The sequence below is a fragment of the Bos taurus genome, unplaced genomic scaffold (genome assembly GCF_002263795.3).
Source record: "Bos taurus isolate L1 Dominette 01449 registration number 42190680 breed Hereford unplaced genomic scaffold, ARS-UCD2.0 Leftover_ScbfJmS_1899, whole genome shotgun sequence".
In the NCBI taxonomy this organism is placed as follows: domain Eukaryota; kingdom Metazoa; phylum Chordata; class Mammalia; order Artiodactyla; family Bovidae; genus Bos; species Bos taurus.
Genome location: NW_020190994.1, coordinates 174,048 through 198,439, shown reverse-complemented (window position 1 = coordinate 198,439; position 24,392 = coordinate 174,048). Strand labels below are relative to the sequence as shown.

The 24,392-nt window shown below is 44.0% G+C and overlaps 1 protein-coding gene across 1 annotated transcript in view; it reads right to left on the bottom strand.

Annotated features, from left to right (window-relative positions):
• Window positions 1-24,392, bottom strand: part of LOC100337244 (ATP-binding cassette sub-family C member 4) — a 35,132-nt gene that overhangs the window by 958 nt on the left and 9,782 nt on the right. Inside the window, exons 2-4 of the mRNA XM_059884447.1 lie at window positions 4,784-4,894; window positions 4,121-4,241; window positions 2,498-2,500 (exon numbers count right to left, since the gene is read on the bottom strand). Of these exons, the coding sequence (XP_059740430.1) occupies window positions 2,498-2,500; window positions 4,121-4,241; window positions 4,784-4,894 (235 nt within the window). The remainder of the gene's footprint in view (window positions 1-2,497; window positions 2,501-4,120; window positions 4,242-4,783; window positions 4,895-24,392) is intronic.

Below are 24,392 nucleotides of genomic sequence, written 5' to 3'. Positions count from 1 at the left end.
GTTGGTCACAGCACTGTCTGGGAACCATGGTAACCCATGAGTCGTTCTGTGCACCAGAGGAATTAAAAGAGGGCAGGAGGTCACAAAGTAAATGTGTTCATGTTTTAGAGTCATGAGCTGAGTTTAGATCTGCTATATGAAATTATCATCACTTAGGGATGGTAACGAGGGGAAGGTTAAAGGGTTCCTGGTCTATCTGAACACAGCATGATGTTGCTTCTAGCATCAACATCCTAGTCAAATCTGGCACCCAGGGGACATGGACACCTGTACTCTACCCTCATTCAGGATCCCAAATCTGACTTCCTGCTCCAGGAAGTTCTTAGCATCCTATTTATTATCGTTAGACAACATTCAAGATGCATGTGTCTGACACTATGAATACAAAGCTCTAAAGACAAGCTTTTCTGACCCTGGACGAGCTCTCAGGCATTGAGATGAACAGGCTTATAAGTCAGAGTGCCCAAAGTGGAACCTCAATTTGTTCTTTATGCTCCGTGTGACAACGGGCATCATATGTGACTACTTGGACTGTGTCCTCTCTTCTAAAATGAGGGTAATATGAAACCAACAACTTCATTGAGTTAGTCCAAGGAATAAGAGTGATATTACACATAGAGTGCTCACAGCAGTTCCTGATACATAACTTATTTTGAGTACTTGCTATTGTTCCTACTGCACTACTAATAGTACTGCTGCTGCCACCACCATGACTACTGAGTATGAGCCCCTGTTACTGCTACTAGAACTTCTAGTACTACAGAGGATGAGTTCCCTTGTTTTCACAGCCTCTACTCCCCACTTCTCTGCCATGACCACCCAACAACAAGTCTCCTGAAGGAGGGGCCGGGTCTCTACCAACTGACACCTGACACAGCCCCAGGCCTGGCCTTCCTGGATCCCCAGCAGGAAGTGTTCCTGGGGCTGGACAACTGTAAAATCAACACTGCACCCCACCCTTCACAAGGCACTACAGCATCTCGGTGGTCAGAGCCCCCTCTAAGGTGGCACTCTGCCCCACACACCTGCCCCACCCTCTGGCACAATGATCAACCCACCTTTGTCATCAACGAGAACTCCATCTCCCAGGACCACCCAGTCACCTGGGAGCTGACAGATTCTCTGTCTCTCCAGTTGTGTGGGGTGGACTCACCTGCCCAGCTGCCCACTGCCCACAGTGCCCTTCAGTCCAGCACAGCCTTTAAGCAAGAGCCACACCGCCCACCTGTAAACCATCTGGCCCACCCACCTCACCCCCAACACGATGGACTGAGGACAGCTCACACCTTCTCCACCTAAAACACCCCTTTAACAGCAACTGTATCTTCCATCCCTCCTGCCCTCACACACTCATAGGCCCCCCATGTCCCTAAGGGAGTGCTAAAGGGCCATGGAGAGCACGAGCCACCCAGGGGGTTCTGCAGCAGACCTTCAGCAGGCTCAGCCAGAACACGGGGCTGACGGGACTGTGTCCCCAGGTGGACTGTCTCACTGGGGAATCTTGACCCAGGATCTTCAGGGTCATGGAGGTCACTGACCTCACACATTTCTGCCTTTAGTTTTCTCTTGCACATCCCCTCCTACACTCTCTGCCAATGCCAGGATATCAAGACTCTCCCTTCAACCAGCAAACCACCCCCAGAGTCAGGACTGAAACCAGAACAGATGGTGCATGGATTCTCCATGATTCATGGTGAAGCTGGAGCTCCTCCCCACAGGGGTCTCTGGCCTGGGTGACCTGGCCCATGGGGAGGGTGCAGCCCAGGGAAGGGTGTGCTCTGGAAGCTCTGGCAGCTCCTGCCCAGATGCAGGGCCCTGGGTCCTGTTCCACTGGAAGGGGAGAGGTGATGATCCCTTCTTCAGATCAGACCGGATCAGATCAGTCGCTCAGTCGTGTCTGACTCTTTGCGACGCCATGAATTGCAGCACGCCAGGCCTCCCTGTCCATCACCAACTCCCGGAGTTCACTCAGACTCATGTCCATCTAATCAGTGATGCCATCCAGCCATCTCATCCTCTGTCATCCCCTTCTCCTCTTGCCCCCAATCCCTCCCAGCATCAGAGTCTTTTCCAATGAGTCAACTCTTCACATGAGGTGGCCAAAGTACTGGAGTTTCAGCTTTAGCATCATTCCTTCCAAAGAAATCCCAGGGCTGACCTCCTTCAGAATGGACTGGTTGGATCTCCTTGCAGTCCAAGGGACTCTCAAGAGTCTTCTCCAACACCACAGTTCAAAAGCATCAATTCTTCAGTGTTCAGCCTTCTTCACAGTCCAACTCTCACATCCATACATGACCACAGGAAAAACCATAGCCTTGACTAGACGAACCTTTGTTGGCAAAGTAATGTCTCTGCTTTTGAATATGCTATCTAGGTTGGTCATAACTTTCCTTCCAATTTAGGAAAGCATTTATCAGATGTGTCCTGGGCAAGTTAACAATTGCTTGCTGAGTGACTATAAAATATCTTACATTTTTGGGCTCAGGTCCAAGTTTACTTCCTCCAAACCATGAGGCATATATTCCTTGAGGTTACAGGATCTTTGCTTTCTCACTTTTAGCATTTATATCACTTGCTGAGATCAATTTATATCATTTACTGAGATCAAATAATTTACAGAGATCAAATTGCCAACATCTGCTGGATCATTGAAAAAGCAAGAGAGTTCCAGAAAAACATCTATTTCTGCTTTCTTGACTATGCCAAAGCCTTTGACTGTGTGGATCATAATAAACTGTGGAAAATTCTGAAAGAGATGGAAATACCAGACCACCTGACCTGCCTCTTGAGAAACCTATATGCAGGTCAGGAAGCAACAGTTAGAACTGGACATGGAACAACAGACTGGTTCCAAATAGGAAAAGGAGTACGTCAAGGCTGTATATTGTCACCCTGCTTATTTAACTTATATGCAGAGTACATCATGAGAAAGGCTGGGCTGGAAGAAGCACAAGCTGGAATCAAGACTGCCAGGAGAAATGTCAATAACCTAAGATATGCAGATGCCATCACCCTTATGGCAGAAAGTGAAGAGGGACTAAAAAGCCTCTTGATGAAAGAGGAGAGTGAAAAAGTTGGCCTAAAGCTCAACATTCAGAAAATGATCATGGCATCTGGTCTCATCACTTTATGGCAAATAGATGGGGAAACAATGGAAACAGTGACAGACTTTTTTTTTTTTTTGGTTCCAAAATCACTGCAGATGGTGACTGCAGCTATGAAATTAAAAGACGCTTACTCCTTGGAAGGAAAGTTATGACCAACCTAGATAGCATATTCAAAAGCAGAAATATTACTTTGCCAACAAAGGTCCATCTAGTCAAGGCTATGGTTTTTCCAGTGGTCATATATGGATGTTAGAGTTGGACTGTGAAGAAGGCTGAGTGCCGAAGAATTGATGCTTTTGAACTGTGGTGTTGGAGAAGACTCTTGAGAGTCCCTTGGACTGCAAGGAGATCCAACCAGTCCATTCTGAAGGAGGTCAGCCCTGGGATTTCTTTGGAAGGAATGATGCTAAAGCTGAAACTCCAGTACTTTGGTCACCTCATGTGAAGAGTTGACTCATTGGAAAAGACTCTGATGCTGGGAGGGATTGGGGGCAGGAGGAGAAGGGGATGACAGAGGATGAGATGGCTGGATGGCATCACTGATTAGATGGATGTGAGTCTAAGTGAACACTGGGAGTTTTTGATGGACAGGGAGGCCTGGCGTGCTGCGATTCATGGGTTCGCAAAGAGTCAGACACAACTGAGGTACTGAACTGAACTGGACGATGTCCTATATGGTATAAAATGTCAGTGCTATCCTTCCACAATACTATGTTTTAATTGGTTAAAAGAAAAACATTGGCTTGGCAAAAAGTTCATTCAAGTTTTGCCATAAGCTGTTATGGGAAACCTGAAAGAATTTTTTTGCCAACCCAACTGTAATCCCCTGGAGCATTTGTCTTTAAGCACCTGTCCATTATAAAAGTAAATACAACTGCTGAACTACATCCTGATTCACAGACAAGTTTTATCTTCGGACCTTAAACCACTGTCTTCTCTCCCCACCATCTCATCCATCTCAGTACTGATCTGCACACACTGAGAAGCAATGCACAGTGTGTAAAAGCTTTTACCTCAAGAAATGTAAGTAGTCCCAAAACAAAATAGAATTTCCAGTAACACTTGACGATTGCTCTCATTAAAGAAGGCTCCTGTGCATCTTTCTTGGCTCTCAAAACTTCTCGATCCCAGTACCTGTGATGAGAAACAAAGCACAGTAAAGAAAAGCCCTGCTACAGGTAAAACGGTGGCGGGTGGAGCAGAAGACGAGCCTTCACTACAGGGCACTCTGCGGCTGCCCCATAGATGCTGGCTAATGGGTCACAGGGCACCTGAAGGATGAGCAGTGTAGACTGAAGCACCAGAAAAAGCACCAGAATAGGTTTTGAGGGAAAAGTCCCAGTCTCAGGAAACAAGTTCCTGCCAAGCTTTGCTGGACTCAGTTCATGAGCAGCTCAGGAGGGCAGACTCCCTCCTTCAGGGGCCCCACCTCCAAGGACAAAACTCAGCCTCTAGGGCTGTGGCTGCGGGCTCCCTCCCTCCACAGGTGCACAGGGAACATGGACTCCCCCAGCCTCCAAAGTGGGCTAAGCCTGGGGTCAGCCTGAGGGGATGAGTGTGTAGTGTCAGGGGAGGAGGCTCAGAAGAACCCAGAGGAAGCAAAGCCTCCCCGACACCTTTAGCCCCATGTGGAAATTCTCACTCTCCCTCCCCTTCTCCCTGATGTCTGTGCTCACCCTTGCAGCTCTTCTCCAAGGCGCTGGGAGCGATCTTCTGGAAGCACTGAGTACAAATCATCTGGTTTTAATTTCCGTTCATAACCAATTTTAAACAAGGGGTTTAGCCACCTGTTAAAAATTAAAAGGACAGTGACATATATCTAAATTACACAGCTCTAATTAGAATCCTACAGTGATGGGCTTTGTTAAATAAAAACTATATTTTAAATATATAGAGATATGATTGAATAATTAGACATATGTTTACATGCTCACACACAGACACACACACACACTCCCTAACTCTGTAGATTGAGAGGCCCCAGAAGCAATGACACACTGGTAGCAAAGAGCATTCTAGCCCCCTGATCTTGGGGTTTTGTTTAACATACACAATTACAATTTTCTTCTTGTGGGAAGGACTTTTAAAGTCTACTCTCTTATCACTTTTCAAGTATTCAATACAATAGGATTAACTATAGTCACCAGACTGGAAATACACCTTCATGAAAGTAAAAGTCACTCAGTCGTGTCCAACTCTTTGCGACCCCATGGACTATACAGTTCATGGAATTTTCCAGGCCAGAATACTAGAGTGGGTAGCCTTTCCCTTCTCCAGGGGATCTTCCCAACCCAGGGATCAAACTTGGTCTCTCACATTGCAGGTGGAAATTCCATGAACTGTATAGTCCATGGGGTCGCAGAGAGTCGAACACGACAGAGGGACTTTCGCTTTCACGAGGATGTAATGTGCAGTCTGGTGACCATAGTTAATCCTACTGTGTAACTTATTTTATAATGGAAGATTGTGTCCTTTGGCCCCCTTCACCCAGGTCTTAGCATTTTAATATCCTTCTTCCTTAAAAGGAAGCAACTAAAGAAACGGCTGATTCCAAGGTTGGGGCTGTGTGTGTCAACACTGATAATTCTTTTTTTTTTACTGCAATATAAGTGTCTGACATGAAGCTTTGGAGACATCTATGTCAAAGACATCCATCTCCAGTGAACACGTGACAGCTACACAACGAGATAAAGAGCCAGGCCACCCCACCCGTGAAGTTCCCGCTTTAGAAAGCTCTGGTTGACCTGATAACAGACTATCTCACTGACTGCTTGCTTCTCCTTTCCCACACTTTAATTCCCGCTGTTATTTTTTAAATTCATCAATAAAGAGTGAACATTTATAATCCTGACACCCCACTCTCAACCTCAAAAAGGCAGAATCCCAAGTCCAAGCTTGCTCATGAGCTCTCTCTCTCTCTACCCAGGACCTTGCTGTGTCACCCCAGGGGTGCCTTGTACCCTCCAGGGCGTGTGAGTGATACACCTTGACATTTCAAAGTTCCCTGATGGTTGTTGCTGAGATGTATCTCACAATCCTAAGAACCACAAGGGCTGGTCCACCCACAACACAGACTGCAAAAGGAGAATTTCTGTGGGGGCTGCTCATAACTAGTATGAGCCCTGGTGAGCAGAGCCTCAGGCAATCCCAGCAAAAGCCTCACCATCTACAGGCCAAGACCAACAGGCAGAGAAAGTCCAAGATGGATCTGGGACATCTTATGCCATAAAATAAGGAAGCACTCAAGGAATCATGAGGATGTGTAGGAAGGACAGAGAAGCTTGAATGGCTCTTGCTAGACAAATCTGGGATACTTTGAGCATCAAAACAAGTAAATGGCAATGAACCCTAACCCAGTAAATAATGAAAGAATCCATGAATCTATAGTGCTACGTAAACAGGAGAGAAAGGAAAGCTCTTGCAAACAAATCCAAACAAACATAAAAGGAGAAGTCAGTTACTTTTAAACTGTGTACATAACTGAAAATGTACTATACTGAATAATTTTCAAGTGTAAGATATTTTTTATCTTTATTTATATGAGGAAAAGACCATGGGAAATTGTTTTGTGATTCAATATGTAAACTGTGTGTTCCAAGATATGTCTGTTCTAGGAGAAGGCAATGGCACCCCACTCCAGTACTCTTGCCTGGCAAATCCCATGGACGGAGGAGCCTGGTAGGCTGCAGTCCATGGGGTCGCAAAGAGTCAGACAACACTGAGCGACTTCACTTTCACTTTCATGCATTGGAGAAGGAAATGGAAACCCACTCCAGTGTTCTTGCCTGGAGAATCCCAGGGATGGGGAAGCCTGGTGGGCTGTCGTCTATGGGGTCACACAGAGTCAGACACAATTGAAGCGACTTAGCAGCAGCAGCAGCAGCAGACAGATGCTTAGTCTCTTGTGCCAATCAAGTGTTGGTCCAAAAGACTACTGAAATTTTATATGCTTACTGATATTTTACAGTTTTTTATCCTCATATCCTGTAAAGTTATAAGTCTGCAAAATAAAAATGTTTAACTTTTCAGAAAAAAAGGAACAATCAAGTCAGAAAATCATCAATGGAAATTAAAAATATTGTGTGAACGCTTGAAGCAGAAGATGATATTTACATAATCTCAATTTATCTTTCTGCAATTATTTATTATAAAGGGAAAAAAACAGTAACTATACAGATGATCCCACCAAAAAACCTCTTCAGATCGATTATGCATTATTTAAATGACAATAATTAGCATGCAAAGACAGTCTATTGGTAAACACCATTTTACTGATGTGTCAGGGTAAGGAAATTTCCAAGGCCAGACCATAATAACCCATGGATAGAGAACAAACCAGTCAGTTCTAAAGGAAATCAACCCTGAATATTCATTGGAAGGCCTGATGCTGAAGTTCCAATACTTTGGCCAACCTGATGCAAAGAGCTGACTGATTGGAAAAGACCCAGATGCTGGGAAAGATTGAAGGCAAAAGGAGAAGAGAACAGCAGAAGATGAGATGGTTAGATAACATCACCAACTCAATGGACATGAAATTGAGCAAACTATGGGAGAGAGTAAAGGACAAGGAAGCCTGGTGTGCTGGTCCATGTGGTCGCTGAGTCGGACATGGCTGAACAATTGAATAACAGCAATGACAGAGATCACATTTCTTCTATCCTGTTATTCCTAGGACAACATAGGTACAGATGCTCAAGAACTATTTGTTGAATGTATGAATACCCATGACTCATTAAAGAAGCAATAAGATAAACTGAACTTCAGATTTTGCTAATCCAGGTACCTTGGCACCCCTAAAGAACCCCAGTCCAGGAGTCAGAAAACTGGCCTCTAGTCCCAGCAGTCGTGCTGAGCACCCAGGACTATGCTCCACGTCTCCACTCCAGTTCAGCAGCTCCACCACCTTCAACATCTCTAAGTCTCAGTTTCCTTCCAAAACAATGGTGCACATCTAGGAGCTTTACCACTAAGCATGTTTGAAACATGCTGGGTGATTTATTCCACACTTGTCCCCTATGGAAAAAGCACAGGGAATCAGCACTGTGACTTACCCAGATGATGACACCCTGCACCCAAAGTAAAAGCGTTATTCACTCAGTTGTGTCCTACACTTTGCAAACCCATGGTCTGTCCACAGAATTCTCCAGGGAAGAATACAGGAGTGGGTAGCCATTCCCTTCTCCAGTGGATCTTTCTCACCCAGGGACTGAACCAGATTCTCCTGCATTACAGACAGATTTTTTACCATCTGAGCTACAAGGGAAGCCCACAAAAGACCCTCTTTAAAATTCTGCTTGAAGAGGAAAAGATGCTCAATACCAAAATATCTTTGGATCCAGATTCCTTCCTAACTTTTGATAGGAAAGTTTAATATTTATTTATAGCATTAAATGATGTTCAAAATATGGTATTTATTTTTTAATTAAACTTTTTATTTTGTAAAGGAGTATATCCAACAGACAACGTGATAGTTTCAGGAGGACAGCAAAGGGACTGAGCCGTACATACACATGTATCATTCTCCCTCAAACCCCACTCCCATCCAGGCTGCCACATAACATTGAGCAGTTCCCTGTGCTATACAGTAGGTCCTTGTTGGTTATCCATCCTAAATACAGCAGTGTGTGCACGTCCTTACCAAACTCCCTAACTATCCCTTTCCCCCATCACTCTCCCTGGCAACATAAGTTCGTTCTCTAAAGTCTGAGAGTCTGTTTCTGTCAAAATGTGGTATTTAATTGAAATGTATGCAGTCTTCCACTTTTAATACAGTTTATTGCTAATTAGGATGTGATGCATATCGATGACCATATACTTTGGTGCATCTTTCCTTTTTCCAAATTCCCAGCAGTAGAATAATTAGTGAAGGGCTGAATTGTTTTCCATTAGGTTTAGACCAATTTGCCTTCTTAACAGCTGTTTGTGAGCTTATTTCATTGTCACCTTTGAGTACCTGAATTATAGTTTTTCTGGGCCTAAAGTTAAAAATAATTCAAACCGTTTTAATTTTAATTATTTGACTTATGCATGCTCTGTCACTCAGTCCTGTTCAACTCTTTGCAACCCATGGACTGTAGCCTGTCAGGCTCCTCTCTCCATGGGATTTTTCAGGAAAGAATACAAGAGTGGGTTGCTATTTGATTCCTAGATATGGAACACTTTTATGTCTCTTGATCATTTACTTGTCTTTTTTCAAATGTCTATTAATATATTTTTTCTATAGAGAATTTATATTTTTCAAATAACTTGTAATAGTGCATTCAATACTTTTTCAGATTTTCATTTGTTCTTTAGAGGTTTTAAGTTATATGTCATTAAATAAAATCAAGCTTTTCTTTTTCATTTCTCCTGCTGCTTTTGTCTTTTAAAAATCCTAACATCTAAATCTGTGTTTTATTTTAGCTTTTTTCTTATTTTATTTATAACAGTAAAGGCTGCTAGAATTTTTTAATATAGTTTTTTATATAGGATAGGCCCCATTTTTTCCTAAAACAGTCCATTCTTCCATTATGGTTTACTGAGTTTTTCTTATTCCTCACTAGGAATTAAGAAGCACAGTTAATGAAGCATGTCAAGCTGGGGACTGGATTGTCCAGTCCCTTGAGACTCTGTCCTCACTCCAGCCTCTGGGGTGAGCTCTGCATTTCTCTCTATCCTTGTCCCAGAGGCCAGCAGGTTGGGGGCGAGTGCAGGACCTGACCCAGAGATGAGGGTGGGGCAGGGTCTTGGACCATATGCACTTGGCCCATCAGGAAGCTGTTAAATCCTTGCTCCCCTGACACTGGCCACATGTCAGTGAACTGTCTCCTTGCAAAGGGAGTTTGGATGTGGAAACTGTCTGGTATTGAGACAGACTATCTGAAGACAATTTTCAGAGAAGCTGATGACATGAAGGGGGGATGTGAACTGGCTAAGTGCTGAGACAGTTTAGGGAGGTTGGTCCTGCTCAGCCCTCAGTAACTATCAATTGTGAATGGATATAAATGTTTAATTTCAAACTATGATTCTTTGCACCATTTTCAGAATACCACTTGTTATTCTTCATTAACAGTCAGAAAGCCACATGCTGTAGATAGAGGCTGGGTGAGCTCTCCAGGGCTCTTTCTCTGACCTTGACCTGTTCCCAGTGAGTGTTTACTTTGATGAGTTTTGGTAATTTTATACAATAACCAGAGCCTCAAGCAAGAAATAGAACATCCCAAAGGTATAGTCAAATTTACTGGTATGTCCTTACAGCAAAACAAACTGCCTGACAAATTTAAGTTTATCTCCTGTAGTTTACTCTTGATTTTTTTGGTCTTTATAGTTCTGCATCTGATCAACCTGAGACTAGTGTCCTTTTAGAGGTGTCAAGTGGATAATTTGCCATCCAGAGTCTTCCATGGGTCCCCCAGTGTGTTGATTCCCTACCCTCTGTTGAAAAATAGACTGTCAGATATTTCTTCAGCAAAGATGGGCTTATCCAGAATCAGCAGAGAATGGCAGTTTGAGGTCTGCATTTGTGGAGAGCCAAGTGTAAGTTCCCAAAGTGCCAGGGCTGGACAGCACTTTTATAGAGGGGAAGAGGAGGTTGGGCATGCTCTTCAGAGATCATGGCTTTTCAGTGTCTGAGTCCTCACCAGGAAAGGAGGGCAGTCTTTCTTCCTGTTGGGGCTGCTGTTGTCATAACCTCATCTATCAAAGTTATCAGAGGCTTTCTACTGGGGACCATGGGATTACTCGAGCACTCTGTAGTGGTGATGACTGCTGTTTGGGGGAACTTTGTCCTGTTCAGAGCATCACCAATCCTGTCAGCATCCCAGGGAGGTGTTCTCTCCAGGTCTTCTCCCCACTTTCCTGAGGCCAATACTGAGAGGTTATGTGGCTGGTTCATGGTCATATAACCAGGAAGTGGCAAAGTCTAGACTCTAACACAGGAAGGTTTCCAAATGAGGCACATCAGGTGCCATTTTTGTTTCACATTAAATTTTTTAAAACTGTGGAAAATGCACACAACATAAAATTTACCATCTTGATGATTTTTCAAGCACACGGTTCATTATTGGTAACTATCTTCACATTACTGTGCAACCAGTTTCCAGAACTTTCTTCATCCTGTACTGCTGTGCCATCAAACACTAACTCCCCACTTCCCTTGTCCCCAGCCCCTGGCAACCACAGGGCCACTTTGTTTCTCTTTGAATTTGACTGCTCTGAGGACTTCACGTAAATCAAATCATAAAATCTTTGTCCTTTGTGATGCACCATTTTACAACCCCGCCGTCAGTCTGCAGGGTTCCAGTTTCTTCACATCCTTGCCAACACTATGTTTTCTTCCTTTTTTCCCATGTGTGAGTTGGTGTCTTATTGTGGTGCATAATTAACACTACATGGTTAAGCAACTATATGCCAATAAAAATTAATTCTAAAAAAACTATGAGCTATAATTTTAATTAAAAAAACCCTGTGCATGTGCAGATATGCCAAGATTTCTAGGGTAAAGACTAAGAAATAACCAAAATATCAGCAGAGAGACCTGGCTAATAAAAACAAATCTTTATTCCTTTCTTCTTGCACGTGCTGTCATGTCCAACTCTTTGTGACCTTATGGACTGTAACCCACCAGGGTCCTCTGTCCATGGGATTCTCCAGGCAACAATATTGGAGTGGGTTGCATTTCTTACACCAGGGGATCTTTCTAACCCAAGAATCAAACCTGTGTCTCTTGTGTCTCCTGCACAAGGTAAAGGATTCTTTACCTCTGTGTCACCTACCTGGGAGGCCATTCTTCTTCTATAATTTTAAGTTTTTTATTCAATAGAAAAATATATATTCTTTTCTAAAATTCACAATTACCAATAATAAAAATGTATGCTTTCTCTTAGACTCTAAGTCCTACCTGTGCTGTGAAAACACCAAAACCCCAGTGTGGTCGTTTGTATAAAGTCAGTAAGCTAGTTACTGGCATCATTTACAAGTTGAGAAAGCAGATGAAATGTGAGAAGAAAAGCAAACAACCAATGAGAAGATGAAAATTCAGTTTTTCTCTACAAGTTGGGCCTTGTCTCTGGGCAGCACTTCCTGCCTGGGCTCATTTTAACTTTCCCAGGACAGCGAGTAGGGGACACGGGGAAATCACAAGGGTACCTCAGACTTTACAAACAAGATGGTAATTGTGGTCACCAACCAGCTTCACAAAGTCTGGTCCCCTTTTAAAAGTTAGCACTGAAGGAACAACGCTAGTGGGAGGAGCGGCTTAAGGCAGAATTCAGCCTCCACCTTCCATCAGAATCTCCTGGAGCTTGTTTAACCCCACCCCCACCACTTCTAAATTTACAGACTTGGTCTAGAAGGACTGGAGGTGGGTGGGATTTGCATTCCTAACAAACTCCCAGATGACAAAGATGCCACAGGTCTGAGAGCCATACTCTGAGAACAGCCGCCCTAAAGCTTGATTATAGAGATATTTCATGAGCATCATCTCCAACAGCAAGAACTTTAAGAACTTCATTTGAGAAACTCCTGCCTACAAGATCAAAGGTGTGTTTGCATTTGCCTTCTCCCTGCATTTAAGAACAAGTATCCAAAGAGAATTAGATCAGAACAGAAGTTACAAACAGGGCAACTCAGACTCAGGAGCCAGACTCCTGACTTGGGATCCAGCTTTCGCTATTAAGCTGTGTGATGCAGGCAAGTTACTCAAACTCTTAAAATTTGGGGGAGAATGGATACATATATAGGTATGACAGAGTCCTTTTCCTGTCCACATGAGACTATCACAACATTGTAAATTGGCTATGCTGCTGCTACTGCTAAGTCGCTTCAGTCGTGTCTGACTCTGTGTGACCCCATAGACGACAGCCCATCAGGCTCCTCTGTCCATGGGATTTTCCAGGCAAGAGTACTGGAGTGGGGTGCCATTGGCTATACTCCAATATAAAAGAAAGTTTTAAAAAAAAACGTGACTCAAACTCTCTGCTTAAGTTATTTCACATGTCAAATAAGAGGTAATAGCTCCTTCCAATTCAACAGGAAAATAGGAAATGTGGTCTACGCAAATCAATGAGAAGTTCTCATTTTCCCATTTCCATACACACACATTTTGAAAATCTACAAGTAGAACATCCCTGGAGAGTTCCTTGTCCTGCCTGAGATTAAGGAGAGGTGTCTCTACTTTGGTATCAATTACAGTTGTTGCTATTTAGTCACTCAGTCATATCCAACTCTTTTGCAACCCCATGGACTGTAGCCTGTCAGGCTCCTCTGTCCATGGGATTTCCCAGGCAAGAATATTGAATTGGATTGCCATCTCCTCCTCCAGGGGATCTTCCCCACCCAGAGATCAAACCCACATCTCCTGGTCTCCTGCTACGGCAGGTGAATTCTTTACCACTGAGCCAACAGGGAATCCCATGCCCATATTTTTCCTTCTTGACCCTCTTTCCTTAAGGGCTATCAAATGGCCAAGAGACGTAGCCACACACACTGAATACACCACCGTCAAAACATGCACACGAGTGTCTGTTTCCTGGGGATCCCCAAGGCCCTCCCATACAAAAACAAAGGAAATATCAGAATTTGTGGGAAAGATGAATGGTTTAGCGTCCAGGAACAAAAGACATAATAATTACTCAAGTGTGATTAAACTCAAAAGTTCCACCCCAGCTAGTTAGTGGTCACAGCTACCAGATGGAAAACTTCAGTTAAGAGCTTCATCTCTCTGAGCCCCTTTTCATCTGTGAGTTTCCTCCCAACTCAGGGACCCTTCAGTGGTTTCAGGACCAGAGGACTCCTGGGCAGGACCACCTACATCAAGACACTGCATTGCTTCTGGAAAGGCTAGAGATGCAAATAAGACCCCACAGTCTTCAGGGACCTCATCCCCAGGGTGACTCTCAAAGGTGGAAGCAGAGACATTCACAATTAGGAAAGGGGCTGGTCAAATACATCCTCCAGTCCTCTCAATGTATCCCAGATAAAAGCAAAATGGGTTCAAGAATCATGTCCCCGATCATTAAATAAAAAGCAATAGTGTTCTTACACACATAAAATGTGTCACTACTAGATACCAGGATATACAGTGGGTGATGCACACGGAGAGAAAGAGGGACGCAGGGAGACATGGTCACAGACACAGGGACAAGGGAGCCCAGTGCAGTTGGAACTCAGCTGTCACCTAAGGAATGTGGGGAAAGGTGGGGCCATTATTGGAAGATGGCAACAGAAGCAGAGCACTAATTAGATGAAGGAAGCTGTTCAGGGCTGTTTGCTTAGTGGATAAAGTACCAATTAGTTCAGAACTATGAATCCGGAGCTGTCCTGGGGAAGCTGGCTAAGGATGGAGGTCTGGGATCCGGTTCTTCTCCTGCTGGCGGCGACCTCCCTAGGTAGCCTGGTTTCTCAGCCTCCCTGCCTCCTGCTCCCTCTGCCCCTGCTGCTCCCAGGGACTAAAGAGGCTGATGGGGCAGTGAGCTGCAAGGCAGGGAGACCCTGCGCCCTGCCACCAGGTGCCTCCCGGGTCCTGCTACCCCTTCCAGCTGCCTCACCCAGAGGGCGCAGACAGGGACCCCCGTGGCTGGCAAAGGGAGACCCCGCTACATGCAACTACTGGAAAGTACTCCCTCGCCCTGACCCTTGACCCTCAGCCCCTGCAAAAGGCAGCAGCATCCGGCACTGGCCCTGAGGTGGCGGGCTGTCTCAGTCCAGGCTGGGCTCACCAGGAGAACAGCCAGAAGCAGATGTTCACGTCCTGCAGTGGGTTGGGCTTCTCCGGGGACACCAGCCGCATCTTGCCAGCCTGTGGGGTGGGGGCAGAGGGGGCCACACGCACGTGTGAGGCGAGGCCCCAGGCGCTGCTGATGGAGGTGGGGTCGGGGTAGAACTGCACAGCATGGGGTGCAGGACCCCAGGCCCCCACGGTCCCGCACTGGGCGGCAAACTCTACCAGAGGGCACGCTCTGAGCTCCGGTCCCCACCCAGAAGATGGGGAGGGAGGGGCAGGCTGCAGCAGAAATGCCCCTCAGCTGTGGTGAAGACCCGGAGAAAGCTGGCAGAAGGAGATAGCAGCCTGCCCTCTGGGCACGCTGCCCTCATCAGGACCAAATAAGGGTGCTGTGGGAAGGTCTCCAACTGGAATGGAGCAGGACCCTGGGGGGGCCTTCCTGGGATAGATCCTACCCTACCATGAGATACACTGAGCTAGTGGCCTGTACTGGTCAGTGGAGGTGAGCACAGATGATGGGCACAAAGCTGCCAGGCTACTGAGATGACAGCCCCAGGCTCCCTAGTGTCTGTTCTACTGCGAGGCTGGCCCTGAGGAATCCTATTTGATAAGAGGAGGGAAAAGGAAAAACCACAGCACACCCTTCTCCTGGCATGAAGGACAGTTACTCAGTAGTGAACTGAGCACAGAGAAAAGGACATAAGCAAGAAGTCAATGTTTACTTTGTTTATCCCTCAAATAAATAAATTTTAGAAGAGCTAATAAGCAGGTAGTACAAGAGGCAGAGACAGGGATGGCACCCCACTTCAGTACTCTTGCCTGGAAAATCCCAAAGACGGAGGAGCCTGGTAGGCTGCAGTCCATGGGGTCGCGAAGAGTCAGATATGACTAAGCAACTTCACTTTCATTTTTCACTTTCAAGCATTGGAGAAGGAAATGGCAACCCACTCCAGTGTTCTTGACTGGAGAATCCCAGGGACGGGGGAGCCTGGTGGGCTGCCGTCTATGGGGTCGCACAGAGTCAGACAAGACTGAAGTGACTTGGCAGCAGCAGCAGCAGCAGCAGTACAAGAGGGAAATGAATAACTTCAGATATTTTTTCTATACATGAAGCCCATATGAATGTATATGAAGAAAATAAATGCATTCAAAGAAATATTTCCAGAATGAGTAAACAAAGTGTGGTATATACATACAATGAAATATCACTTAACCTTAAAAAGGAAGGAAATTCTGACACACGCCGCAGTGTGGATGATCCTTGAAGATTGTGATGTTGTGACTTAGAATATGTATTTAGTCTTCATGATGTTGCTGACACAGAACTCCTAAAACCCTTAGGTGCTTTAAGGTAAGAGTGAAAATGACAACATGGGTACAGACACTCAAGAACTATTTGTTGAATGTATGAATACCCATGACTCATTAAAGAAGCAATAAGAGAGAATAAACTTCAGATTTTGCTAATCCAAGTACCTTGGCACCCCTAAAGAACCCCGGTCCAAGAGTCAGAAACTTGGATTCTAGTCCCAGCAGTGGTGCTGAGCACCCAGGGCCTCAGTTGTCCTTTGCTCCACGTCTCCACTCCAGTTCAGCATCTCCACGACCTTTAATAACTCTAGGTCTCAATTTCCTTCCGAAACAAAAGGATAAACCTACGAGTTTTACCACTAAACAGGTTTGAAACATGTTGGATGATTTATTCCACACTTGTCCCCTACAGAAAATGCTCAGGGAATTAGCATTGGGACTTACCTGGATGATGATATCCTGCCCCAAAAGACACTCTTTAAAATTCTGCTTGAAGAGGAAAAGATGCTCAACATCACTAATCATGAGGGAAATGCAAATGAAAAACCACAATGAGACATCAGCTCAAACATATTAGGAAGGCTACCATCGAAAAAAGAAAAAAAAAAAAAAAAAGAGAAAATAGTGTTTGCAAGGATGTGGAAAAACTGGAACCCTGCAGACTGACGGTGGGATTGTAAAATGGTGCATCACAAAGGACAAATATTTTATGATTTGATTTATGTAAAGTCCTCTGAGCAGTCAAATTCAAAGAGAAACAAAGTGGCCCTGTGATTGCCAGAGGCTGGGGGAAAGGGAAGTGGAGAGTTAGTGTTTGATAGCACACCAGTACAGGATGAAAAGAGTTCTGGAAACTGGTTGCATGATAATGTGAAGGTAGTTAACAATACTGAACCCTATGCTTAAAAATCATCAAGATGGGAAAAAAAAATCGTCAAGATGGTAAATTTTATGTTGTGTGCCTTTTCTAGTTTGACAAATTTTAATGAGAAACAAAAATGGCACCTGATGTGCCTCATTTGGAAACCTTCCTGTGTTAGAGTCTAGACTTTGCCACTTCCTGGTTATATGACCGTGAACCACACACATAACCTGTCAGTACTGGCCTCAGAAAAGTGGGAAGAAGACCTGGAGAGAACAGCTCCCTGGGATGCTGAGAGGATCGGTGATGCTCTGAACAGGACAAGTCCTTCCAAACAAAGAGCAGCCACCACCACAGAGTGCTCCAGTAATCCCATGGGGTCCCCAGTAGAAACCCTCTGATAACTTTGATAGATAAGATTACAACAACAGCAGCCCCAAACAGGAAGAAGAGAGACTCCTCTCCTTTCCTGGCAAGGACTCAGCCAATGAAAAGAAATGGACTCTGTTTAACATTCCTACCATCTTCCCTTCCCCTATATAAAAGTGCTCTCCCTTCCTTGTACTTTGGGGACTTGCACGTGACTGACGCTGGTTTGAAAACTTGAACAGCAATTCTCTGCTGAACCCAAATAAGCTAATCTTTGCTGGAGAAATATCTGACAGTCTCTTTGTTTCAGGTCAACAGAGAGAAGGGAACCAACATAATCAGGGAACCCAAGGAAAACTCAGAAAGGCAAATTATCCACCTGACACATCTGAAAAGACACATCCTGATACCTCTCCACTGATGGGAGGCAGGACTAGAAAGACCCCCAAAATCAAGGGTAAACTACAGGAGATAAATTTGTTAGGTAGTGTATTTTCCCATAAGGAGATAGAAATAAATCTGAATACACCTTTGGGATGTTCTTCAACTTACTTGGGGCTGTCCTTATTATTGAAGACTACCAAAACTCAAGATAAACAGTTTACAAGGGAAACAGGCTGAGGCCAGAGAAAGAGCCCTGGAAAGCTCACCCAACCTCCATCTACAAGATGTGGACTTCTGACTGTTAATGAAGAACAAGATTCATACAAGTGATATTTTGAAAATGGTGTGAAGAATCCTAATTTTAAATTTAATATTTCTATGTATTCACAATCCATAGTTACTAAGGGCCTTACAGGATCAACCTCCCTAAAGCATCTCAGCACTCAGCCAGTTCATATCCCCCTCATGTCATCAGCTTCTCTGACAAGAGTCTCTGGAGAGTCTGACTTGACACCAGTGACAGTTTCCACATCCACACTCACTTTGCAAGGGGACCGTTCACTGACTGAGAGGTGGCCAGTGTCAGGGGAGCAAGAATGTAACCAGTCCCTGAAGGGTCAAGTGCATCTGGTCCAAGACCCTGGTCTACCTCTTCCCTGGGGACAAGTCCGGCACTCACCCACAACCTGCTGGCCTCTGGGACAAGGGTGGGAAAGAAATACAGAGTTCACTTTAGAGGCTGCAGTGCAGGACAAGGAGGGCATCACCAGGGAGAGTCTCAGCAGATTGGACATGGTTCATAAATTGTGCCACTGATTTCCAATAATGGGTAAAAGGAAGAATCATTCAATAAACCATGATGGGAATATGGGTTGTTTGGAAAAATGGGGTCTATCTTATACCAAACACTGAAAAAACATACTAGCATTTATTATTAGAAATAAAACAAGAGCTAAAATTAAATGCTTACAGAGATTTACATGATGCTAGGATTTTTATGAGACATACTACAAGAGCCACAGGATAGACCCAAAAAAGGCTAAAAGTTAACTAATGACAAATAAAACTTCTAAACTGAATTAAAAGCAATGGCAGCCCACTCCAGTACTCTTGCCCGGAGAATCCCATGGATGGAGGAGCCTGGTAGGCTGCAGTCCATGGGGTCGCGAAGAGTCAGACACAACTGAACAACTTCACTTTCCCTTTTCACTTTCATGCATTGGAGAAGGAAATGGCAACCCACTCCAGTGTTCTTGCCAGGAGAATCCCAGGGACGGGGGAGCCTGGTGGGCTGCCATCTGTGGGGTCGCACAGAGTCAGACACGACTAAAGTGACTTAGCAGCAGCAGTGGCAAACTGAATTGAAGAACAAATGAAATTCTGAAATAGCATTATACACATTATTACAAGTTATTTCAAAAATATAAATGCTCTACAGGGAGAAAATATCTTAACAGACATTCAAAGAAAGACAACAAAATGGTCAGCAGACATAAAAAATGTTCCATCTCTACAAATCAAATGGCAACCCACTCCAGTATTCTTGCCTGGGAAAATGCATGGACAGAGTAGCCTGACAGGCTATAGTCCATGGGGCTGCCGAGAGTTGAACACAACTGAGTGACTGAGCACATACAAATCAAATAAATTCAAATTAAAACTGAATTATTTTCAGCTTTAGGCCCAGAAAAAAATTTAATTCAAGTTCTCAAAGCTGACAGTAAAATAAGAACACTAGGCCTGTTAAGAGGGCAAACTGGTGTGAACCTGACGGAAAACAATTCAGCCTTTTATCAGTTATTCTCCTTCTAGGAATATAGAAAAAGGAAATATACATCAAAATATATGGTCAGGGATATGCATTACATCCTAATTAGCAATAAAATGTATTAAAGTGAAAAACTGCATACATTTCAATGACATACTATATTTTGAAAGAAAAAGACTCACAGAGAATGAACTTATGATTGCCAGGTAGAAGGATGGGGGGAAGGGATAGTAGGGAATTTGGGGTGGACAGGTACACACTGCTGTATTTAAAGTGGATAACCAACAAGGACCCAATGTATAGCAGAGGGAATTCTGCTCAATGTTATGTGGCAGCCTGGATAGGAGGTGAGCTTGGGGGAGAATGTATATAGATAACTGAGTCCCTTTGCTATCCATCTGAAACTATCACAACACTGTCAGTTGGAGATATTCCAATATAAAATTAAAAGTTTAATTAAAAAATAAATACCACATTTTGAAATTAATGCTATAAATAAAATGTTAACCATAGAAATTTAGGAAGGAATCAGGATCCAAAGATATTTAACTTTATAGAAAAGTGTGTGCAACTAACACAACATGGTTAAGCAACTATGCTCCAATAAAAATTAATTATAAAAAACCATGAGCTATAATTTCAATTAAACAACAACAACAACAACAACAACACTGTGCATGTGCAGACATTTCAAGAGGAAATAATAAGAAATAACCAAAATATCAGCAAGTCTACTTGGCTAATAAAAACAAATCCTTACCCCTTTCTTCTTCTATGTGGTCCATCATGTTTGACTCTCTGAGACGCTATGGATTGAAGCCCCCCAGTCTCCTCTGTCCATGGGATTCACCAGGAAAAGATATTGGAGTGGGTTGCCATTTTTTACACCAGGGAATCTTCCTGACCCAGGGATCAAACTCACATTTCATGTGTCTCCTGCATTGGCAGGTGGGTCCTCTACCTCTGTGCCACCTGGGAAGCCCTTCTTCTACAAAGTTTTTTACAGAAATACAAAATATAGCTAACATGCTGGAAGAATAGGACAGGGAGAACACTTTCTTCCCCACAAATTCATCAAAAGAATATTTGAACTCTGAGTAAATTCCAAAAAACAACTCCTGAATGCTGGTAGAGGACATCAGGTACCCAGAAAAGCACCCCATTGTCTTCAAAAGGAGGTAGGAAAAAATATAAAAGATAAAGAGAGACAAAAGAGGTAGGGATGGAGATCTGTCCCAGGAAGGGTCTTAAAAAAGAGAGAAGTTTCCAAACACCAGGAAACTCTCGCTGGCGAGTCTGTGGCGAGCCTTGGAACCTCAGAGGGCAACATAACTGGGAGGAAAAAAACATAATTAAAACCCACAGATTATGTGCCGAATGGTAATTACCAGTGGAGAAGCAACGCAGATGCCCACATCTGCCACTAGCAAGCGCGGGCAGGGAGGTGTGGGCTGCATTGCTTAGAATAAGGACCCGGACTGAATGCCCCAAGGGCAATCTGAGGCAACCAACTTGAGATAGCTAACCAGTCTGTGGGATATCTATCACACGAAAAGCCCTAACCTAAGACTCTACACATGAACATCACCAGATGGTCAACAATGAAATCAGATTGATTATGCTCTTTGCAGTCAAACATGGAGAAGCTCTATACAGTCAGCAAAAACAAGACTGGGAGCTGACTGTGGCTCAGATCATGAACTCTTTTTGCCAGATTCAGACGTAAATCGAAGAAAGTAGGGAAAACCACTAGTCCATTCAGGTATGACCTAAATCAAATCCCTTATGATTATACAATGGAAGTGAGAAATAGATTTAAGGGCCTAGATCTGATAGAGTGCCTGATGAGCTATGGAATGAGGTTCGTGACATTGTACAGGAGACAGGGATCAAGACCATCCCCATGGAAAAGAAATGCAGAAAAGCAAAATGGCTGTCTGGGAAGGCCTTACAAATAGCTGTGAAAAGAAGAGAAGCAAAAAGCAAAGGAGAAAAGGAAAGATATAAGCATCTGAATGCAGAGTTCCAAAGAATAGCAAGAAGAGATAAGAAAGCCTTCCTCGGAGATAAATGCAAAGAAATAGAGGAAAACAATAGAATGGGAAAGACTAGAGATCTCTTCAAGAAAATTAGAGATACCAAGGGAACATTTCATGCAAAGATGGGCTCGATAAAAGGGCAGAAATCGTATGAACCTAACAGAAGGAGAAGATATTAAGAAGAGATGGCAAGAATACACAGAAGAACTGTACAAAAAAGATCTTCTCGACTAAGATAATCATGATGGTGTGATCACTCACCTAGAGCCAGGCATTCTGGAATGTGAAGTCAAGTGGGCCTTAGGAAGCATCACTATGAACAAAGCTAGTGGAGGTGATGGAATTCCAGTTGAGCTATTCCAAATCCAAAAAGATGATTCTGTGAAAGTGCTGCACTCAATATGCCAGCAAATTGGGAAAACTCGGCAATGGCCACAGGACTGGGAAAGGTCAGTTTTCATTCCAATCCCAAAGAAAGGCAAGAGCAAAGAATGGTCAAACTACTGCACAATTACACTCATCTCAAACGCTAGTAAAGTAATGCTCAAAAATCTCCAAGCCAGGCTTCAGCGATACATGAACTGTGAATTTCCAGATGTTCAAGCTGGTTTTAGAAAAGGCAGAGGAAACAGAGATCAAATTGCCAACATCTGCCGGATCATTGAAAAAGCAAGAGAGTTCCAGAAAAATATCCATTTCGGCTTTATTGACTATGCCAAAGCCTTTGACTGTATGGATCACAATAAACTGTGGAAAATTCTGAAAGAGATAGGAATACCAGACCACCTGACCTGCCTCTTGAGAAACCTATATGCAGGTCAGGAAGCAACAGTTAGAACTGGAAATGGAACAACAGCCTGGTTCCATATAGGAAAAGGAGTATGTCAAGGCTGTATATTGCCACCCTGCTTATTTAACTTATATGCAGAGTACATCCTGAGAAACCCTGGTCTGGAAGAAGCACAAGCTGGAATCAAGATTGCTGGGAGAAATTTGAATAACCTCAGATACGCAAAGGACACCTCCCTTGTGGGAGAAAGTGAAAAGAAACTAAAGAGACTCTTGACAAAACTGAAAGAGGAGAGTGAAAAAGTTGGCTTAAAGCTCAACATTCAGAAAAATAAGATCATGGCATCTGGTCCCATCACTTCACAGGAAATTGATGGGGAAACAGTTGTCAGATTTTATTTGTGGGGGCTCCAAAATCAGTGCAGATGGTGATTGCAGCCATGAAATTAAAAGATGCTTAATCCTTGGAAGGAAAGTTATGACCATCCTAGATAGCATATTCAAAAGCAGAGACATTACTTTCCAACAAAGGTCCGTCTAATCAAGGCTATGGTTTTTACAGTGTCCATGTATGGATGTGAGAGTTGGACTGTGAAGAATGTTGAGCGCCAAAGATCTGATGCTTTTGAACTTTGGTGTTGGAGAAGACTCTTGAGAGTCCCTTGGACTGCAAGGAGATCCAACCAGTCCTTTCTAAAGGAGCTCAGTCCTGGGTGTTCTTTGGAAGAACTGATGCTAAAGCTGGAACTCTAATACTTTGGCCACCTCATGCGAAGAGTTGACTCATTGGAAAAGTCTCTGATGCTGGGAGGGATTTGGAACAGGAGGAGAAGAGGATGACAGAGAATGAGATGGCTGGATGGGATCATCAACTCAATGGACATGAGTTTGAGTAAACTCCGGGAGTTGGTGATGGACAGGGAGGCCTGGCATGCTGCAATTCATGGGGTTGCAAAGAGTCGGACATGACTGAGTGACTGAACTGAACTGAACTACCTCCAAGGCCCACTCACATAACAACAGACTGAGCAGAGCTAGTCCGCTGTGGACCAGCCCATCCCCTGCCAGAGACAGGCAGGGGAAGGCAGCCAGAGCCGGAAGGGGGCAATTGCAGCAGCCGGTGAGAGGCATCATGTACCAAACTGCAAGCAGGCTTCATTGCTAACCAAGACTTCTTGGGATTCTGGACGGTCAACATCCCCCAGGAGGGTCATAACCAGAGATCAGCTCCCCAGAAGAGACACACAGCACACCTGAGAACGTGCACCGGTTTTACACCCAGAAAACTGAGCGGCCGGGACGAGTGAGGCGATAAGTCGCAGCATCTGCGCTCGCCAACCACCTGGTCACCTGAGCTGCTCAGACATGGGAAGAACACAAAACGCAGGCCCATCCGAGTCTGCACATTTGTGGAGTACCCAAGTACCTGAACCTGAGTGGCTTAGACCTGGGAAGTGCATAAAACCCAGGGCTGGCCTCAGACAATTCCCAGCAGAGCAACCTAGAGCCTAAACAGTGTAGACAGGGAAAGCACCCACGCCGTGAGCGGGGCCAAACCCAGTGTGGCCAAGACAGTGCGAGCACACACCAGTGTTATTTTTTTGCAGTGTTCCTCCCTCCTCACAGCACGACTGAACAAGCAAGCCTAAAAATGTGCCCACCACCACCCTCTTGTGTCAGGGTGGAAATTAGACACTGAAGAGACCAGCAAACAGAAGAAGCTAAAACAAATAGAGTGAACTGCCTTGGAATGACATGTGCAATAGATTAAAACCCTGTAGTTAGCACCGACTACATAGGAAGGGGCCTATAGATTTTGACATGTATAAGCTGGATCAAGGAACTATCTGAAAATGAACTGACCCCACACTGTCCACACCGCCACCAGAGAAAGTCCTAGATATATTTTTACTATTATCATTATTTAAATTAAAAAATTGTTTTTAAATTGTTAAGTCCTTTATTACTCATTTGATTTTCATTTTTATAACCTACTATTACTTTGCAAAAAAAAGACCCTATTTTTAAAGCATACTTCATATATATATATATAATAATTTTT